The sequence below is a fragment of the Heloderma suspectum genome, chromosome 1 (assembly GCF_057233095.1).
Source record: "Heloderma suspectum isolate Gila_16-S chromosome 1, 16-S_ref, whole genome shotgun sequence".
NCBI lineage: Eukaryota > Metazoa > Chordata > Lepidosauria > Squamata > Helodermatidae > Heloderma > Heloderma suspectum.
In genome coordinates, this window is record NC_139458.1 from 78,820,674 (window position 1) to 78,835,263 (window position 14,590).

The 14,590-nt window shown below is 43.6% G+C and overlaps 1 protein-coding gene across 1 annotated transcript in view; it reads left to right on the top strand.

The window, feature by feature from the left end:
* LOC146357479 (zinc finger FYVE domain-containing protein 26-like) overlaps window positions 1–14,590 on the top strand; it is a 39,727-nt gene that overhangs the window by 9,533 nt on the left and 15,604 nt on the right. Inside the window, exons 2-3 of the mRNA XM_084848551.1 lie at window positions 11,829–11,947; window positions 13,174–13,392. Of these exons, the coding sequence (XP_084704677.1) occupies window positions 13,246–13,392 (147 nt within the window). The 5' untranslated portion in view covers window positions 11,829–11,947; window positions 13,174–13,245. The remainder of the gene's footprint in view (window positions 1–11,828; window positions 11,948–13,173; window positions 13,393–14,590) is intronic.

Genomic DNA, 14,590 nt, shown 5'->3' on the forward strand with positions numbered 1-14,590 from the left:
CATTAATTCCCATTTTGAGATGTAGAAGCTGCCCCCGCAGATCATCAGGGTTATATTATTCAAAGTGTAGCAGCCTTTTATTTTCCCCAATAAGAAAAGAAGTAAGCATTTTATAAAAAGCAGAAAAACAAAGGTTGCAACACTTCAGATCTGAAGCAAAAGGATCCTTTTGCAATAACTCTGTAAGGAAGACAAAATTAAGCATTTTGTAAAATCCATAAAAACAAAAGTCACAGGGGTTACAACAGTGCCTCAAGGTAGACATGCTTTAAACACAGCTAAGATTTTGTAAAATAAAAAAATAATGAAAAATCGTGGGGAGGGCAGAATCAAGAGGTGCTGTTTAGCAAGAGTTGGGGTAGGGAGACTATACTTTAAAATGGAAATAAATACTCATTTAAAATGTGCTTTGCCTGTTTTGCTTGTAAACTAGCTGTTAGCAGCATGGTAAATTTAGTAATCCAAGCATCCAATCCTGGAGATTGTGGAGACAAAGGTATCTCCCGTACCCATGCCTTAAACCTATCAACTGTATTCATGGGTTCCTGGGAGGTGGATAAGGTGGTAAAGTTGAAAGTAAGCATTTTTGTAAGAATCACAAGGGTTGCAACAACTCTGTAAGGTAGACAAAATTAAAGGTTGCCAAGTAAAGCCTATTACAAACATCCTGTGCTTGTAATCCAATCATCACCCCTTGTCTATTCCAAAAGGTGGGGGTATATGCTGGTAGAGTTAAAGGGGGAAAACTATTTTTTCTTTCTTTCCTTAGGAATCATTTTGAAAGAATCAACTTTTATCACTAATTCCCAAAATGGAACTAGATCCCGAAGTGTGGTAGAGTTGAAGGTGGAAAATAAGCTTTTTTTTTAAAGAATCATTTTGAAAGAATCATTAAACATAGAAATCACAGGGGTTGCAAGTAAAACCTTCACGGGTCTTTTAAAAGTAAATAATTCTTTAAGCGCCACTTAGATTTTGTAAAAATCCTACATGGGGAGCCAAAAAACAGGGGCTGCCCTTTAGAAAAGAGTAGGGGTCGATGGTCTAGACTTCTAAATGGAAATACATTCTCACATTTGCTGTTAGCAGCTTGGTAAAATGTATTAATCTAAGCATCTGATCTTGGAGAACATGGGGTTCCCTAATTCTTGAGAGACAGAAGATTTTGCAATAGCGGCCTTTTAAGCTGCTATGTACATAGGAAACAAAAGTGAAATTTTAATTTAAAAAATTAGATTGTTTGCAGCCCATCTATTTATATGTAGGGGGAAATTGTACTGCTAGTTGTAGCTGTTAACAGCAGCCTTGTAAAGTAGGCCTGCAGTCTCCATTGGTACTTAAAGTGGGGCACCTTCTGTTTTCAACTCTAGAAGTAACCCCACAGATGACCAGGGTTATATTAGCCAAAGTGCAGCAGCCTTTTATTTTCCCCACTTAGAAAAGAAATAAGCACTGTGTAAAAAGCAGAAAAACCAAGGTTACAACATTTCAGTTCTGAAGCAAAAGGAGCCTTTTACAACAACTCTGTAAGGAAGGCAAAATTATACATTTTGTACAAACCAGAAACACCAGCTCCTCATGGCAGACATGTTTTTAAACACCACTAAGATTTTGTAAAAATCCTTTGTTTGTTTTTCTTTGTAAGCCAGCTGTTAGCAGATTGGTAAAACTATTGATCCAAACTCTTATTATTGGAGAGTGTGGGATTCCTTAATTCCTGAGAGACAGAAAATTTCGCAGTAACAGCCTTTAAGTTGCTATGTACGGAAGTAACCGTTGAAGATATATGTAGAAAGTACTTTCAGCCCCTGGTACATTTATACGTAGAGGAAATATACTGTTGTAGCCCTTAACAAGAATGTTGTAAAAGTACACTTGTAGTTTCCGGTGGTACTTAAAATAGGGTTCTTAACAGTTTTTAACTGTAGAAGCCATCCCATAGATCATCAAAGTTATATTATTGAAAGTGTTGTTGTTGTTGTTCAGTCGTTCCGTCATGTCCGACTCTTCGTGACCCCATGGACCATAGCACGCCAGGCCTTCCTGTCCTCTGCTCTCTCCCGGAATGTGCTCAAGTTCATATTCATTGCATCGGTGATGCTATCTAGCCATCTCATCCTCTGTCGTCCCCTTCTCCTTTTGCCTTCAGTCTTTCCCAGCATCAGGGTCTTTTCCAGGGAGTTTTCTCTTCGCATTAGGTGGCCAAAATATTTCAGCTTCAGCTTCAGTATCTGTCCTTCCAATGAGCACTCAGGGTTGATTTCCTTTAGGATGGACTGATTTGACCTCCTTGCAGCCCAGGGGACTCGTAAGAGTCTTCTCCAGCACCACAGTTCGAAAGCATCAATTCTTCGGCGCTCAGCCTTCCTAACAGTCCAGCTCTCACAGCCATACGTTGCTACTGGGAAAACCATAGCTTTGATTAGACGGACCTTTGTCGGCAAGGTGATGTCTCTGCTTCTTACTATGCTGTCTAGGTGTGCCATAGCTTTCCTCCCAAGGAGCAAGCGTCTTTTAATTTCATGGCTACAGTTACCGTCTGCGGTGATCTTGGAGCCCAAGAAAGTAAAATCTGTCACTGCTTCCATTTCTTCCCCTTCTATATGCCAGGAAGTGATGGGGCCAGATGCCATGATCTTCGTTTTTTTAATGTTGAGTTTCAAACCAGGTTTTGCACTCTCCCCTTTCACCCTCAACAAGAGGCTCTTGAGATCCTCTTCGCTTTCTACCATTAGGGTGGTATCGTCTGCATATCTGAGGTTGTTGATAATTCTCCCGGCAATCTTAATTCCGACCTGTGATTCATCCAACCCGGCGTTTCTCATGATGTACTCTGCATATAAGTTAAATAAGCAGGGCGACAATATGCAGCCTTGTCGTACTCCTTTCCCAATTTGGAACCACTCGGTTGTTCCGTGTCTGGTTCTTACTGTTGCTTCTTGACCCTCGTACAGGTTTCTCAGGAGACAGGTAAGGTGGTCTGGTACTCCCATCACTTTAAGAATTTGCCACAGTTTGTTGTGATCCACACAATCAAAGGCCTTAGCGTAGTCAATGAAGCAGAAATAGATGTTTTTCTGGAATTCTCTTGCTTTCTCCATGATCCAGCGAACATTGGTGATTTGATCTCTAGTTCCTCTGCCTCTTCGAAACCCCGCTTGTACTTCCGGTAGTTGTCGGTTCGCATGCTGCTGAAGCCTAGCTTGTAGGATTTTGAGCATCACCTTGCTGGCATGTGAAATGAGCGCAATTGTGTGGTAGTTTGAACACTCTTTGGCGTTGCCCTTCTTTGGAATTGGAATGTAAACTTGTAGCAGCCATATTGGGGGTCAGACTAAGTAGCCTCATGCAGTCTCATGCTTCATGTTCTTGCTGAGCTCTTGCTCTCTGAAATATATGTTTGTAAGATGACGAGACACAGGAATTTCTTATCTTGTCAACAAAGGCTAAGGTCAGCATAGAATTGTATATCTTGTTCTCTGCTGTTCTCTTCTGTTCTCTGCTTATCATAGCTACCCTATAAGCCATTTCTTGTATTATAAACAATGGTGCTAGGAGAAGAAATGTTGAGGACTGCAACCCCACACGGGAGGGAGAGGAGGAGCCGTTTCCTATGTGTCACAATATCTATAAAAACAATGTGCTGATGTAAATCGGGGCTTCTGGCTCTTTGGAAATGATTCCAGCCTTAAGCCCGCGTGTTAAATAAAGAAACTCTTTTTCCTTCACTCCGTGGTCTCTCTGACTCTGAGTTCTGCAACAAACTGACCTTTCCAGTCTTGCGGCCATTGTTGAGTGTTCCAAATTTGTTGGCATATTGAATGCAGCACTTTAACAGCATCATCTTTTAGGATTTTAGATAGCTCAGCTGGAATACTGTCATCTCCGCTAGCTTTGTTGTTAGTAATGCTTCCTAAAGCCCACTTGACTTCACTCTCGAGGATGTCCGGCTCAAGTTCAGTGGCCACACTATCATGGCTATCAGGGACATTCAGATCTTAACTGTATAGTTCTTCTGTGTATTCTTGCCACCTCTTCTTAATCTCATCTGCTTCTGTTAGGTCCCTGCCTTCTTTGTCCTTTATCATGCCTGTCTTTGCACAAAACGTTCCCTTGAGATCTCCAATTTTCTTGAAGAGATCTCTAGTCTTCCCCATTGTGTTGTTTTCCTCGATTTCTTTGCATTGTTCATTTAAGAAGGCCTTCTTGTCTCTCCTTGCTATTCTCTGGAACTCTGCGTTCAGTTGGATATATCTTCCCCTTTCTCCCTTGCTTTTCGCTTCCCTTCTTTCTTCAGCTACTTGTAAAGCCTCATCAGACAGCCACTTAGCTTTCTTGCATTTCTTTTTCTTTGGGATGGATTTCGTTGCTGCCTCCTGAACAATGTTACGGACCTCCGTCCATAGTTCCTCAGGCACTCTGTCTATCAGGTCTAATCCCTTAAATCTATTCCTCACCTCCACTGTATATTCATAAGGGATATGATTGAGGTCATACCTGAATGGTTTAGTGGTTTTCCCTACGTTCTTCAATTTAAGCTGAAATTTTGCAACAAGAAGCTCATGATCTGAGCCACAGTCAGCTCCAGGTCTTGTTTTTACTGACTATATAGAGCTTCTCCAAATTGACTGCAAAGGACATAATCAATCTGATTTCGATACTGACCATCTGGTGATGTCCATGTGTAGAGTCGCCTCTTGTGCTGTTGGAAAAGAGTGTTTGCTATGATCAGCGTGTTCTCCTGGCAAAACTCTATTAGGTAGACATACACTTCATTTATTTTGTAAAAGACAAAGAACATAGAACGGAGATTACGCATAAAGCTAGTTTTGGGCCCCTGAAAGCTGTGGTAAGAGTGAGAATGTCACTCCTCTAGGTGCGTGTCTAGCACAGGTCCTGATCCAAAGCAATAGACATGAAGGTAAAGTACAGCATGATTTTATTTGCTGCAACAAAGGCTGTGTCTGTTTCAAGTCAGGCAAGCAGCCTCGAGGTCCTTTGTTCTGTGATATTTATACAAGCAGGTATACAAAAGCTTTTTCTACGCATGTGTATCAAACTTAAGAGTGCTTGCAAGTTTGTAATTGGCTTCAAGTTAGTAACTAAGCAGACTTCTAAACTTTAAGCGGATAGGGCTGCACAGTCAACACTTTACGCTGGTCAGCAAGATTCATGCTGACCAGTGCTTTTCTATAACATGCTGACTCTTGACACTTTATAATTCCCAAGCTAAGGCAAGCACACAAGTAGGTTCAGGCTTATTTCAACAAAGCCATGTGCTCGGAAATGGCGGAGGAAGAGGAAAGTGTGGTGGTAATTAAGCTCTTGTGTAATTTCCCTGCAAGCAGATAACACAAAACATCCTGGGGGGGGGGGTGGAGAATCCCTGGCTGTATCCAATCATGGTCCCAGAGCTCACGCAACAGGATTGGGGGATATAAAAGTGCAAAGCCAGGTACTTCCTTTTTCCCCTTTTACAAATAAAATAAAATAAAATAAAAAATCTTAAAGAAAGACCTGGGCATGACCATTCTTTTAGCAAGCCAACAGGCCAAATAGCTTGGGTAAGGCATTGGCTGTTTGTGTGGTGTGGGGTGGGGTGGGGTGGGAGGGCATATTGTATAGTTTCAAACCTCTAAAAGCAATATTGTTCATCTAGAGTTGGATGGGACAGGATTTTTTGAACTCCATGGTGGCGATGGGTCTCTTAGAGGATTATAATATTAGGTCTCCTTTCATAAGAGTGTTTGTTACTCTGCGTCATTTATTAACAGAGCCCAGCCCATTTGTAGTCCAGATGTGATTCTGAAGTTATCAAATTGAGCAAGAAAGACACCAGACGTCATCAAATGGTGGAGGCACATTGATGATATTTTCATTGTTCGGAGGGGTTCATATGATTCTTTAAAAAAAAAAAAATTCACCTGACTTAATGCCTGTGACGCAAATACAGAATTCTAGATGCATGCGTATGACAGGAATATAAATATTCTTGGCATCATGGAGAAGGACCATAGTAGGTTACACAGATCAGTATACAGAAAACCGACCGATAAAAACTCTTATCTGGCATATGATAGTTTTCACCCTAAACATGTGAAATACAGTTTCCATATGGCCAATATGGAATAAGTTTAGGCATATGTGGGTGGAGTCTCACAACAGATGTAAACAATAAGTTTCTCCACCCCTCTCCCCACTGAGGAAAAGCAGTGGAAGTCAATGGGAGCAACTTCTATGTAGACATGTTTAGCAGGAAATTTCCTCCCACCAATTTGCACCCCACGCGGTGCAGCAACCTGATTCACACCCCTTCTCTGCCTCCGCCTGCCTCCAGGACCCTGCAAAGCACCACCACCAGAGTGCAGGAGCCCCATGGCCAGGCTGGCGGGGAGGGAGGGGCCAGCAGAACAGGGGCTCCTTCCGGCACCCCATTGCTGCCCCTGTTGCTCATTTCAACTTCTTCCTCCGCTCCCTGCTGTGCTCAGTAAATGCAGTGCAAGGAAATGGGAATTACATCTGAGTAGACATGTTCGCTCGTGCACACCTCTGGAAAAGCGAAGTTTAATACTGTTGTAGTCCCACCCCTTCTCTCTGCTCCTTGCTCTTCAGTGCAGTAGAAGTCAATGGGAATTACGGTTTTCAGTGCAGAAGTGGAGACTTCAAAAGGACCAAACTCATCCCAAAGCAACACGGTGACTTTAATGCTCATTTGGGGGACAACAAAGGCTGATCAACTTTTCAAGTCCACTCCTACATATCTTTGCAGATTTGAAACAACAGGCTTCCCCACCTGTCCCTCCCCGCAGAATTAATCCCCAGTAACTCCCTCTTTGGCCAGGCAGGAGGGGAGTGTGTGTGTGTGTGTGTGTGTGTGTACATATGTAAGTACGTATGTGTACACACACACCTTCCTCTCTCCCCATGGCCCTTAGCAGAAGTGGAGATTGCCAGCTGTTTTCAGGAGATTTCAAAGGAAGAACAGTCAGTGGGCCCCTGCTGAGGTGTGGGCCCTTGGCAGGTGCCGAACCATGCCTACTTTTGCTGCTGGCCCCATTGGAGTTAGATTGGCCATTATCCAGTCCTCTGGTACAGAGGGTGATCCTAGGATCATGTTACGTATTTTTCTTAGAAGATCAGCAATTTCACATTTAATTCTTTAAGAACTTTAGGATGGATACCATCTGGACCCAGTGATTTGTTAGCTTTCAACTTCTCAATAAGGTTGAGAACTTCCTCTTTTGTCACCACTGTTGGCCTCAGTTCTGCAGACTCCCTTCCTAAAAACATCAGTTCAGGCACAGGCATCTGCCCTACATCTTCTGCAGTCAAGACAGATGAAAAGAATTCATTCAGCTTCTCTGCAGTCTCCTTATCCTCCTGTAGTTCTCCTTTAACTCTGTTATCATCCAATGGTCCAACTGCCTCCCTAGCTGGTTTCCTGCTTCTGGTGCATTTAAGGAATTATTTATTTCTGGCCTTAATGTTATTAGAGATGTGCTCCTCAAATGCTTTTTGGCATCTCTTAATGGGCTGATTGACACAACACGCCAGCCCATTGTGGGTTATTTAATATACGGTGAGGCTGCAGTGCATGCAGGCCGCCATTTTGCATATCCAACCATCTCACATACTGCTAGAACAGACCATGGCTTAGCGAGGGTTGTTTAACCCTCTCATAACCCATGCTTACTGAGTCTGCACAACACAACAACCCCTGAGTGGGGGTTTGATTTGCAAAGTGGCACCTATAAGTGGTACAGCTCATCATGGGTTAAATTACCCACAATGAGACATGCCATGTCATGTGAACCTGGTTGTTGTCTACTTGCATTGCCTTTTTCTATGTAGTGGAAATTATCAGAAGACCATTCTATATCGAGGAATTTAGCTGGTGTACAACAGTTCCTCCTTCTGTGCCTGAACCCCTTTTAGTTTCTACTCCTTTCAATTGTCTGCAAGGCTTCTTCTCTAATGTCCCCAAGGTTAGCCACCTGCTTAGTTATCTGTACACAATAGCACCTGCCTGGAGGAGATTCCCAAGGCCAACCACCTGCTTTGGGAGTTTAGGGAGGACTGATATGATCACACTTATCAATGTTGGCCTCCAAAGATTTTATAAAAGGGATTCCAAACACGTGGCGTTGGGAGTTATCTCAGGGAAATCGTATCCAAGTTTTAATTTCTGGTAGAACAAAACAGCTAAGCTTGATACTAACTAACATTGATGCTGTTGTTGTTTTTGCTCTGCTTAGGAGCCTTGACTTAAGAAGATGTTGAATGTATCATGTGTTTAGATCTATGCATGTTTAAGGCTTGTATTTAGTATTGTTTTGCTGATATTCTTATGGTAAAGAAACAAAAGGAAGATCTTGTCTGAGAGAGTGATTTCTGGAAATAGAAAACATTCTATGTCCTATATCTGGAAGGATTTCATCTTACTGTGAGATGGCACCTTGTTGTGTGAGGGATCTGATTATGTTAAGTTAAACAGATAGCCAGGGATTGCCTATATAATGAATACATACTTTGAGAGAACCTTTGTTGCTATATGTTCATTCCTTACCATCTCCTATTTCCTTAGCATTCCTTTTTTTGGAAATGAGAAATATTTTCACATTCATCCCGTTGGGATGACTCAACCCACACCTGATTGCTTGTCACCTTCTGTTGGCTTTTCCCGAGGGCTCAGCTTGAAAGCTGCTCTGCCACCATTTTTATATTAAGTGCCAGCAGTCTGGTTCAAATATAGCCGTTGCTCTCTTACAGGCCCGGCTTGTCCCAAAATGTTTCCCAGTGCCTAACAAAACTGAGCCTGTGCTCCTGACACCACTGTCCCTTCCACACATTGAGACTCCTTAGTGTCACCTGGCTAGCTTGCCCCACACATGGAGCAGGCAGCATTTCAGAGAAAGCTACCTTGGTGTTCCTGCCTTTCCACTTCCCACCTAGCAACCTAAATTTGGCTTCCAGGACCTCACAACTACATTTCCCCATGTCACTGGTAGCAACATCATTATTATTATTATTATTATTATTATTATTGATAATAATGACTCTCCCACTACCACAAGCCCCCTGCCCCCTGAATGCATATCCTTGGCACAAGAAGATATTTGTCTATCTTCTGAGGAATGGGCCCTTCTAAAGGATGATTTCTCTGGTCCTTAGCATGACTTCCTCCTTCCCCGAGATCCCCATTCACTGTGACAGCAAGGGAGCTGTCAGGGATTGGGACACCACTATGAAATCCCCAAACATCTCATCCCCCAACCTCTGTAGCTCTCTCAGCATCTCCATGTCAGCAGCCTTGGCTTCAAGGGAAGGAACTTGTTCCCTGAGAGCCAGGGGCTCATTAAACCGAGCACAGACCCATGGCTTCTTTCCAGCTGGTACGAAGTCATCCACGTGACCCTAGGCCTCCTCACCCTATTGCTTACCTCACATGGTTGCTTAACTTCTTTTCACTTTGATGCTTCGCCAGGCTGTCTTCTAACACTGGGCTCCCTCACAAGCCTGCCTACCTACATAGCTGTGGCTGGCTGTTCTCACCTGCTGCTGTGTCAGTCGGATTACAGGCCTCGTTAAACATCAGAGGACGGTGTGGCTCAACTGCACTAGCTTCCAGTCAGTTGAAATCCAGGTCAACTGAGCCCCCAGGAAAGCTGAGATTCTATTCAGGGGACAGGACAATAGTCAGTGGGTAGGAGACTAAGGAGAGGATGTAGCTTCAGCTTCCCTGGGAATGCAAAGTGCTGAGTCTCTGAGCCTAGCTCAGTGTGCACTTCCTAGACTGTTTTCTTTTTTAGCTAAATGAAAAGATGAACCCTCTCTGGGATGAGAGCTATACCTGAATGACTGCTCTTATTGCAGTGGACGTCATTGGCATGGGGGTGTCGTGGGCTGCATGCCCAGACTCCGCTGAATCTTTGGGTAGAGTGTCTCTCTGAGCACCCAGAAAGGGACTTGGGCGATGTAGGGAGGAGCAGCGTCCCTGGCTTTGTGTGGCACATTTCTTCCCCATGAGGGCATTGCGCAGTATGCAAAAGGACTCGGCCTGTCGTTTTCTTTTTCTTTTTTTTTAATATATAGAAAAACAAAACAGGTACAGATTATGAGGCTGGCAGTGTTATACTGCATCGCTCCTGAATTTTAATTGTGCAGGTGGAGGAGCAAGGGCGGCTGAAATTGCACGTGCATCTGAGCTGCAGTCTCCTTCAGCGCCTGGGACTCTGCATCAACCTAGAATAATCTCATCTACAGCCTACCCAAAGCCTTCAGATTAATGGGGCATCTCCTATTTTTCTTGCTTACTGGAATTGTTTGTGACTATGCCTCGGATATCTTGCTTTTAAGAAACTCCAACCCATCTTCAATTCCCTCTCTGAGTATTTCTAGCCATGGGATTCCACCCAATCCTTCCTTAATCTCAGCTCTCCACACGTCTTTGGGTGCACATTTGACAAGGCTCAGATTTGCCTTTCCTCAGTATTCCAGCCACGTTTCCACTACTTTCACCTTATCAACCAGTTCTTCCCTGTTGGCGAAGAACACGTGTAGGATAAAAGATCTCTTTGTCCCTTCTTCCACTTTCTAGAAGTGGAAATTGTCAGCAAGGCAAGTCAGGGATTTATTAGGCATTTCATTCTTAGCAGAGTTTGATTTGCAACAAATACCAGGGTGGCTGAAATCTCGTCTTACTACTACTATATCTCTCCTCTTTGAAAGTTTGATCTTGGAATCTGATCTAGGAATTGATGCAACAGGAAGGTGATGAAACTGTGTTCTCTTGACATTTTCTTGGTTTCTCTCAGCTGAGCCAATTGACAGCAATGCCCTGCCTTTCAATACTTTCAACAGGTTACTTCTAAGCTCCTCCCCCTATCACTGCACTCTCTCCCTCTCCCGACCTGTTTTGTATTATCTGCGGTCTTCAGTTTGTTGTCTATCCTTCCTTTCGATTTCCCCTTATTTAGTGTGTTATTGATATGTTCTTCTAAGTTGCCTGAAGTGCCTCAAACTGAGGCAGGATAGGATTCTTAAATACTAATAAACGTAACAACTAAGGTATCAAGATGTATAGTGAGAGTACAAAACAAGCACACGTACTTCATCACATTTTATTTACACACAGCTGGAAGGCAGGTCCCTAATAGCCAGTGTTTGCTATTATAGCCCCATAGTGTTAAAATATGCACTATGGTACTCAAAACCATGCTTAGTTCTCAGAATAGCTTTATCAAATAGAATAAGACTGTGCATTATATTTCTGCATTTTATTTCTTTCGAAAGCATATTTCCTCTTGTTCTTTGTTCCCTCCAAAAGGTCTGTCCCCCCCGCCCCCGTGTGTATGTGTGTATGCATGTGTGTAATAAAAGTGAAGTCAGGATTGATGGAAGGCTTTTTTGGACACACCCTCCTGCCTTCACTAACAATATGATGGAAAGCTAGCCTTGGTGTGATTTCTACATATTATGGACCAAGTTCCCAGGAGATGAACAATCCATAGGAATTATGAAAGTGTGGCAACCCTGTGATCACTAAGATAAGCAGAGGAAACGAGAACTTGGAACAAGTCTTGATGTCTGTGTAAATGTCCCTTTGTCCACAACTGAGCCCTGATGCAATATCTAGTCTGAATTATGCTTGTAATTCTGGTGAATCTATGTGTGCTGGATGTGGGTTGGAAGGGGCCTAAGTGGAACCCGTGAGGGTTACCGAAAGAGTCAGAAGACCAATGTAGAATCTTGCATGCCAAGGCCCAAGACTGATAACCAGTAATCTCTGCATACCTCATACGATGTAGTGGTGTTGTCTTATATTTTAGGAAATGGTTTGCAGGAGGAGTGTGCACATCCACAGCTATGCTGAATGGAAAGGTGGCCGTGATCACAGGGGCCAACACCGGCATAGGAAAGGAGACTGCCAGGGAACTCGCGCGAAGAGGCAAGTTGTCCATGCCATCCATCCATCCATCCATCCATCCATCCATCCATCCATCATCCATACTTAAAAACGGAGAAAGGGAGCCTGCAGGATTTCCACCGCACCCTTTAGCCAAAAGGCCCCTAACCCCATTATTTCCTTTATGGCTTCAGCTGTATGCTATAGCAATGTGAAAGGGAAAATGAAACCAGAATATCTATGGCTTCTATTTTATTTGGGACAAAATACCAGACATAAAATATTCTAGCATTGTACATCTTAAATAAGGTTCTGACTGGCTGCAGTCATTGCTAAAAGCTGACAAAGACAGCGGCTGCTGGCCTTCATGCATGAGCTATAAAAATGAAAAACTTCATGCTGGAGCATTCGCTGCAATTGTTGCTGGGGCCATTTGCGTACAGAGTTCTCCCCAACATCATGTACAGATCCCAGCATCCCATGAAGTCATGAGCTAGTGTTACATAGTGGTTTGAGTGCCAGATTAGGGCTGGGAAGACCCAGATTCAAGTCCTCACTCAGGTATAGAGCTCAGTGGGTGACAGCCATTGGCTTACTAACTTTCACAGGGTTGTTGTGAGGATAAAATGGATGAGAAAGAATCCTGAGCTCCTTGGAGGAAGGGTGGGATGAAAATTGTAATTAAGGAATGGTCTTGGGATGCTGGTTATAACCTGCTATATATGAACTGCTGGTGTTAATAGGGATTTTATTGTGTTGTGCATTAGATCCAGGGTGTGGTATCACAGTGAAATCTGCCTATTTTCAAAGGTGTAGCAGTTCTCCTGCACTTACTGACTTGCACCAGAGCTGAGAGAGAGAAAACTGTGTGATAGACATCACCCATATGGTGGAACCGGCCCAGTGAAATACAGCCTCTGTTGCACATTTTTAGCCTATTGGTTGGATTCAGAGTGTCCCCTTTATTCAGAGAAGGGACTGAAATCTAGTAGAGGTTTGTGCTGGAGGAATAGTGTGTGTGTGTGTGTGTGTGTGTGTGTGTGTGGTGATTTTTACCAGTTCCCCCTGCAGTCCCCCATGCCACCTCCACACTGTTCTGGAGGATCTGCCATTCCTCTGAAGCAGCTTCTCAGGATGCTACAGGGGGAAGGCGCAATTGGCGACAGTTGCCTCTTCCCCTTCCTCCAGTGGGAGTGTCCTGTGAGTGAAATTCCATTCACAGGGACTCCGGATCCAACCTAGTAACTTCTGATTCTCTGCCTCAATAGCAGGATGATGATTACTTTGCCACTTTGAGGGAACTAGAAGCGACACTGAGGACACGAAGCCTGTCTCTGGAGATGACACCTGAGGGGAAGATTCAACACAACACCTATTATCAAGAGTGCCTCTTTTATTTACACAACTACAGCACCAATCTAGCAATTATTAATTTTTATATGAGGCATGACTGCATGAGAGAAGCACTGCTCCATTTGTTAAATAAGGTAAGACTTATTTACCTTATTTATTCTTACCTTGTACAAGAGTCTGCGAAATAGCTCTAAGGACTTAGAAGCTAATCTACGCTGGAGGTGATGTCTCTCCATACACATTGCATTATCTATTGCAGATTCTACTGGCTGCAAACTTGTTTCTGTTATTTGTCCCTATACCCTTCCTGGTACTAACCCTTGGGAGTGGGACAAACCCACTGACATTTTAATTAGGTGAAGCTTCCTGGGTTCACCCCTGCACTTCAAACCTCCTGGGGGCTATGTGCTACCTCCAGTATCAGAGGCAGTATGTATATGTATACCAGTTACTAGGGAACATGAGTGGGAGGGCGCTGTTGCACTCATGTCCTGCTTGTGGGTTTCCTGTGGCCAGCTGGTCAGCCACTGTGTGAACAGAATGTTGGACTAGATAGACACTTGGTCTGATCCAGCATGGTTCTTCTTATGTTAATAAAACCTTTGGCTGGGATCCACAGGACCGTGTAACTAGTTTTATGTTTCAGATTTAGATTTAGATTTCAGATTTTCAGCACTTGAGCAGGAGCTGTAGGCCCCCGCCCCCCAATACTACATGGCAAACTGCTTTTGAAACAGGGGGGGTTTTCAAAAGCAGTTTGTGATGTGGCATGGGGATCTGCTATAGTGTTTATTGGCTGTTATGCTATGGTGTATTTTATTGGCTTATACCATAAATAATAGGACGGGAACGGTAAAAGTCCTACTGAGCCTGCCCAAGTGTTTGGATGTACCTAAAGGAGCTCTTTGTTCCTTACAGCTTTTGTTCCTTGAACTGAAACTTCAGTGTTTATACTAAAGAAGTTCATAAATCCAAAGTTCTTGGAAGATCTTCCAAAAGCCTATATGTGCAAGTGTTTGGAATCAAGAAATTGGTTGCTGAGAACGGTCTCCTTCCTCAGTGCTGACTTCACCGCCTGCTGCTGTTTCCCTGACCCGGCTACAGAAAGGGTCTTAACCTGGCTGCGGGGAGGGGAGAGAGTAAAGGAGAGTGATGATCACCCACAGTTCGTACTGCTATGACGCTGACTGATGAAGCTGATTTATTGAGAGAGTTTACTATGTCATATAACACTGAAGCTGGTGGGTCTTCTAAATGTCTTCCTTGTTGGCCTGGCACAGGGGCCCCTTGCAAGTATTCCCAGCACTTATGGCATCTTCAGAGGATGGTGCA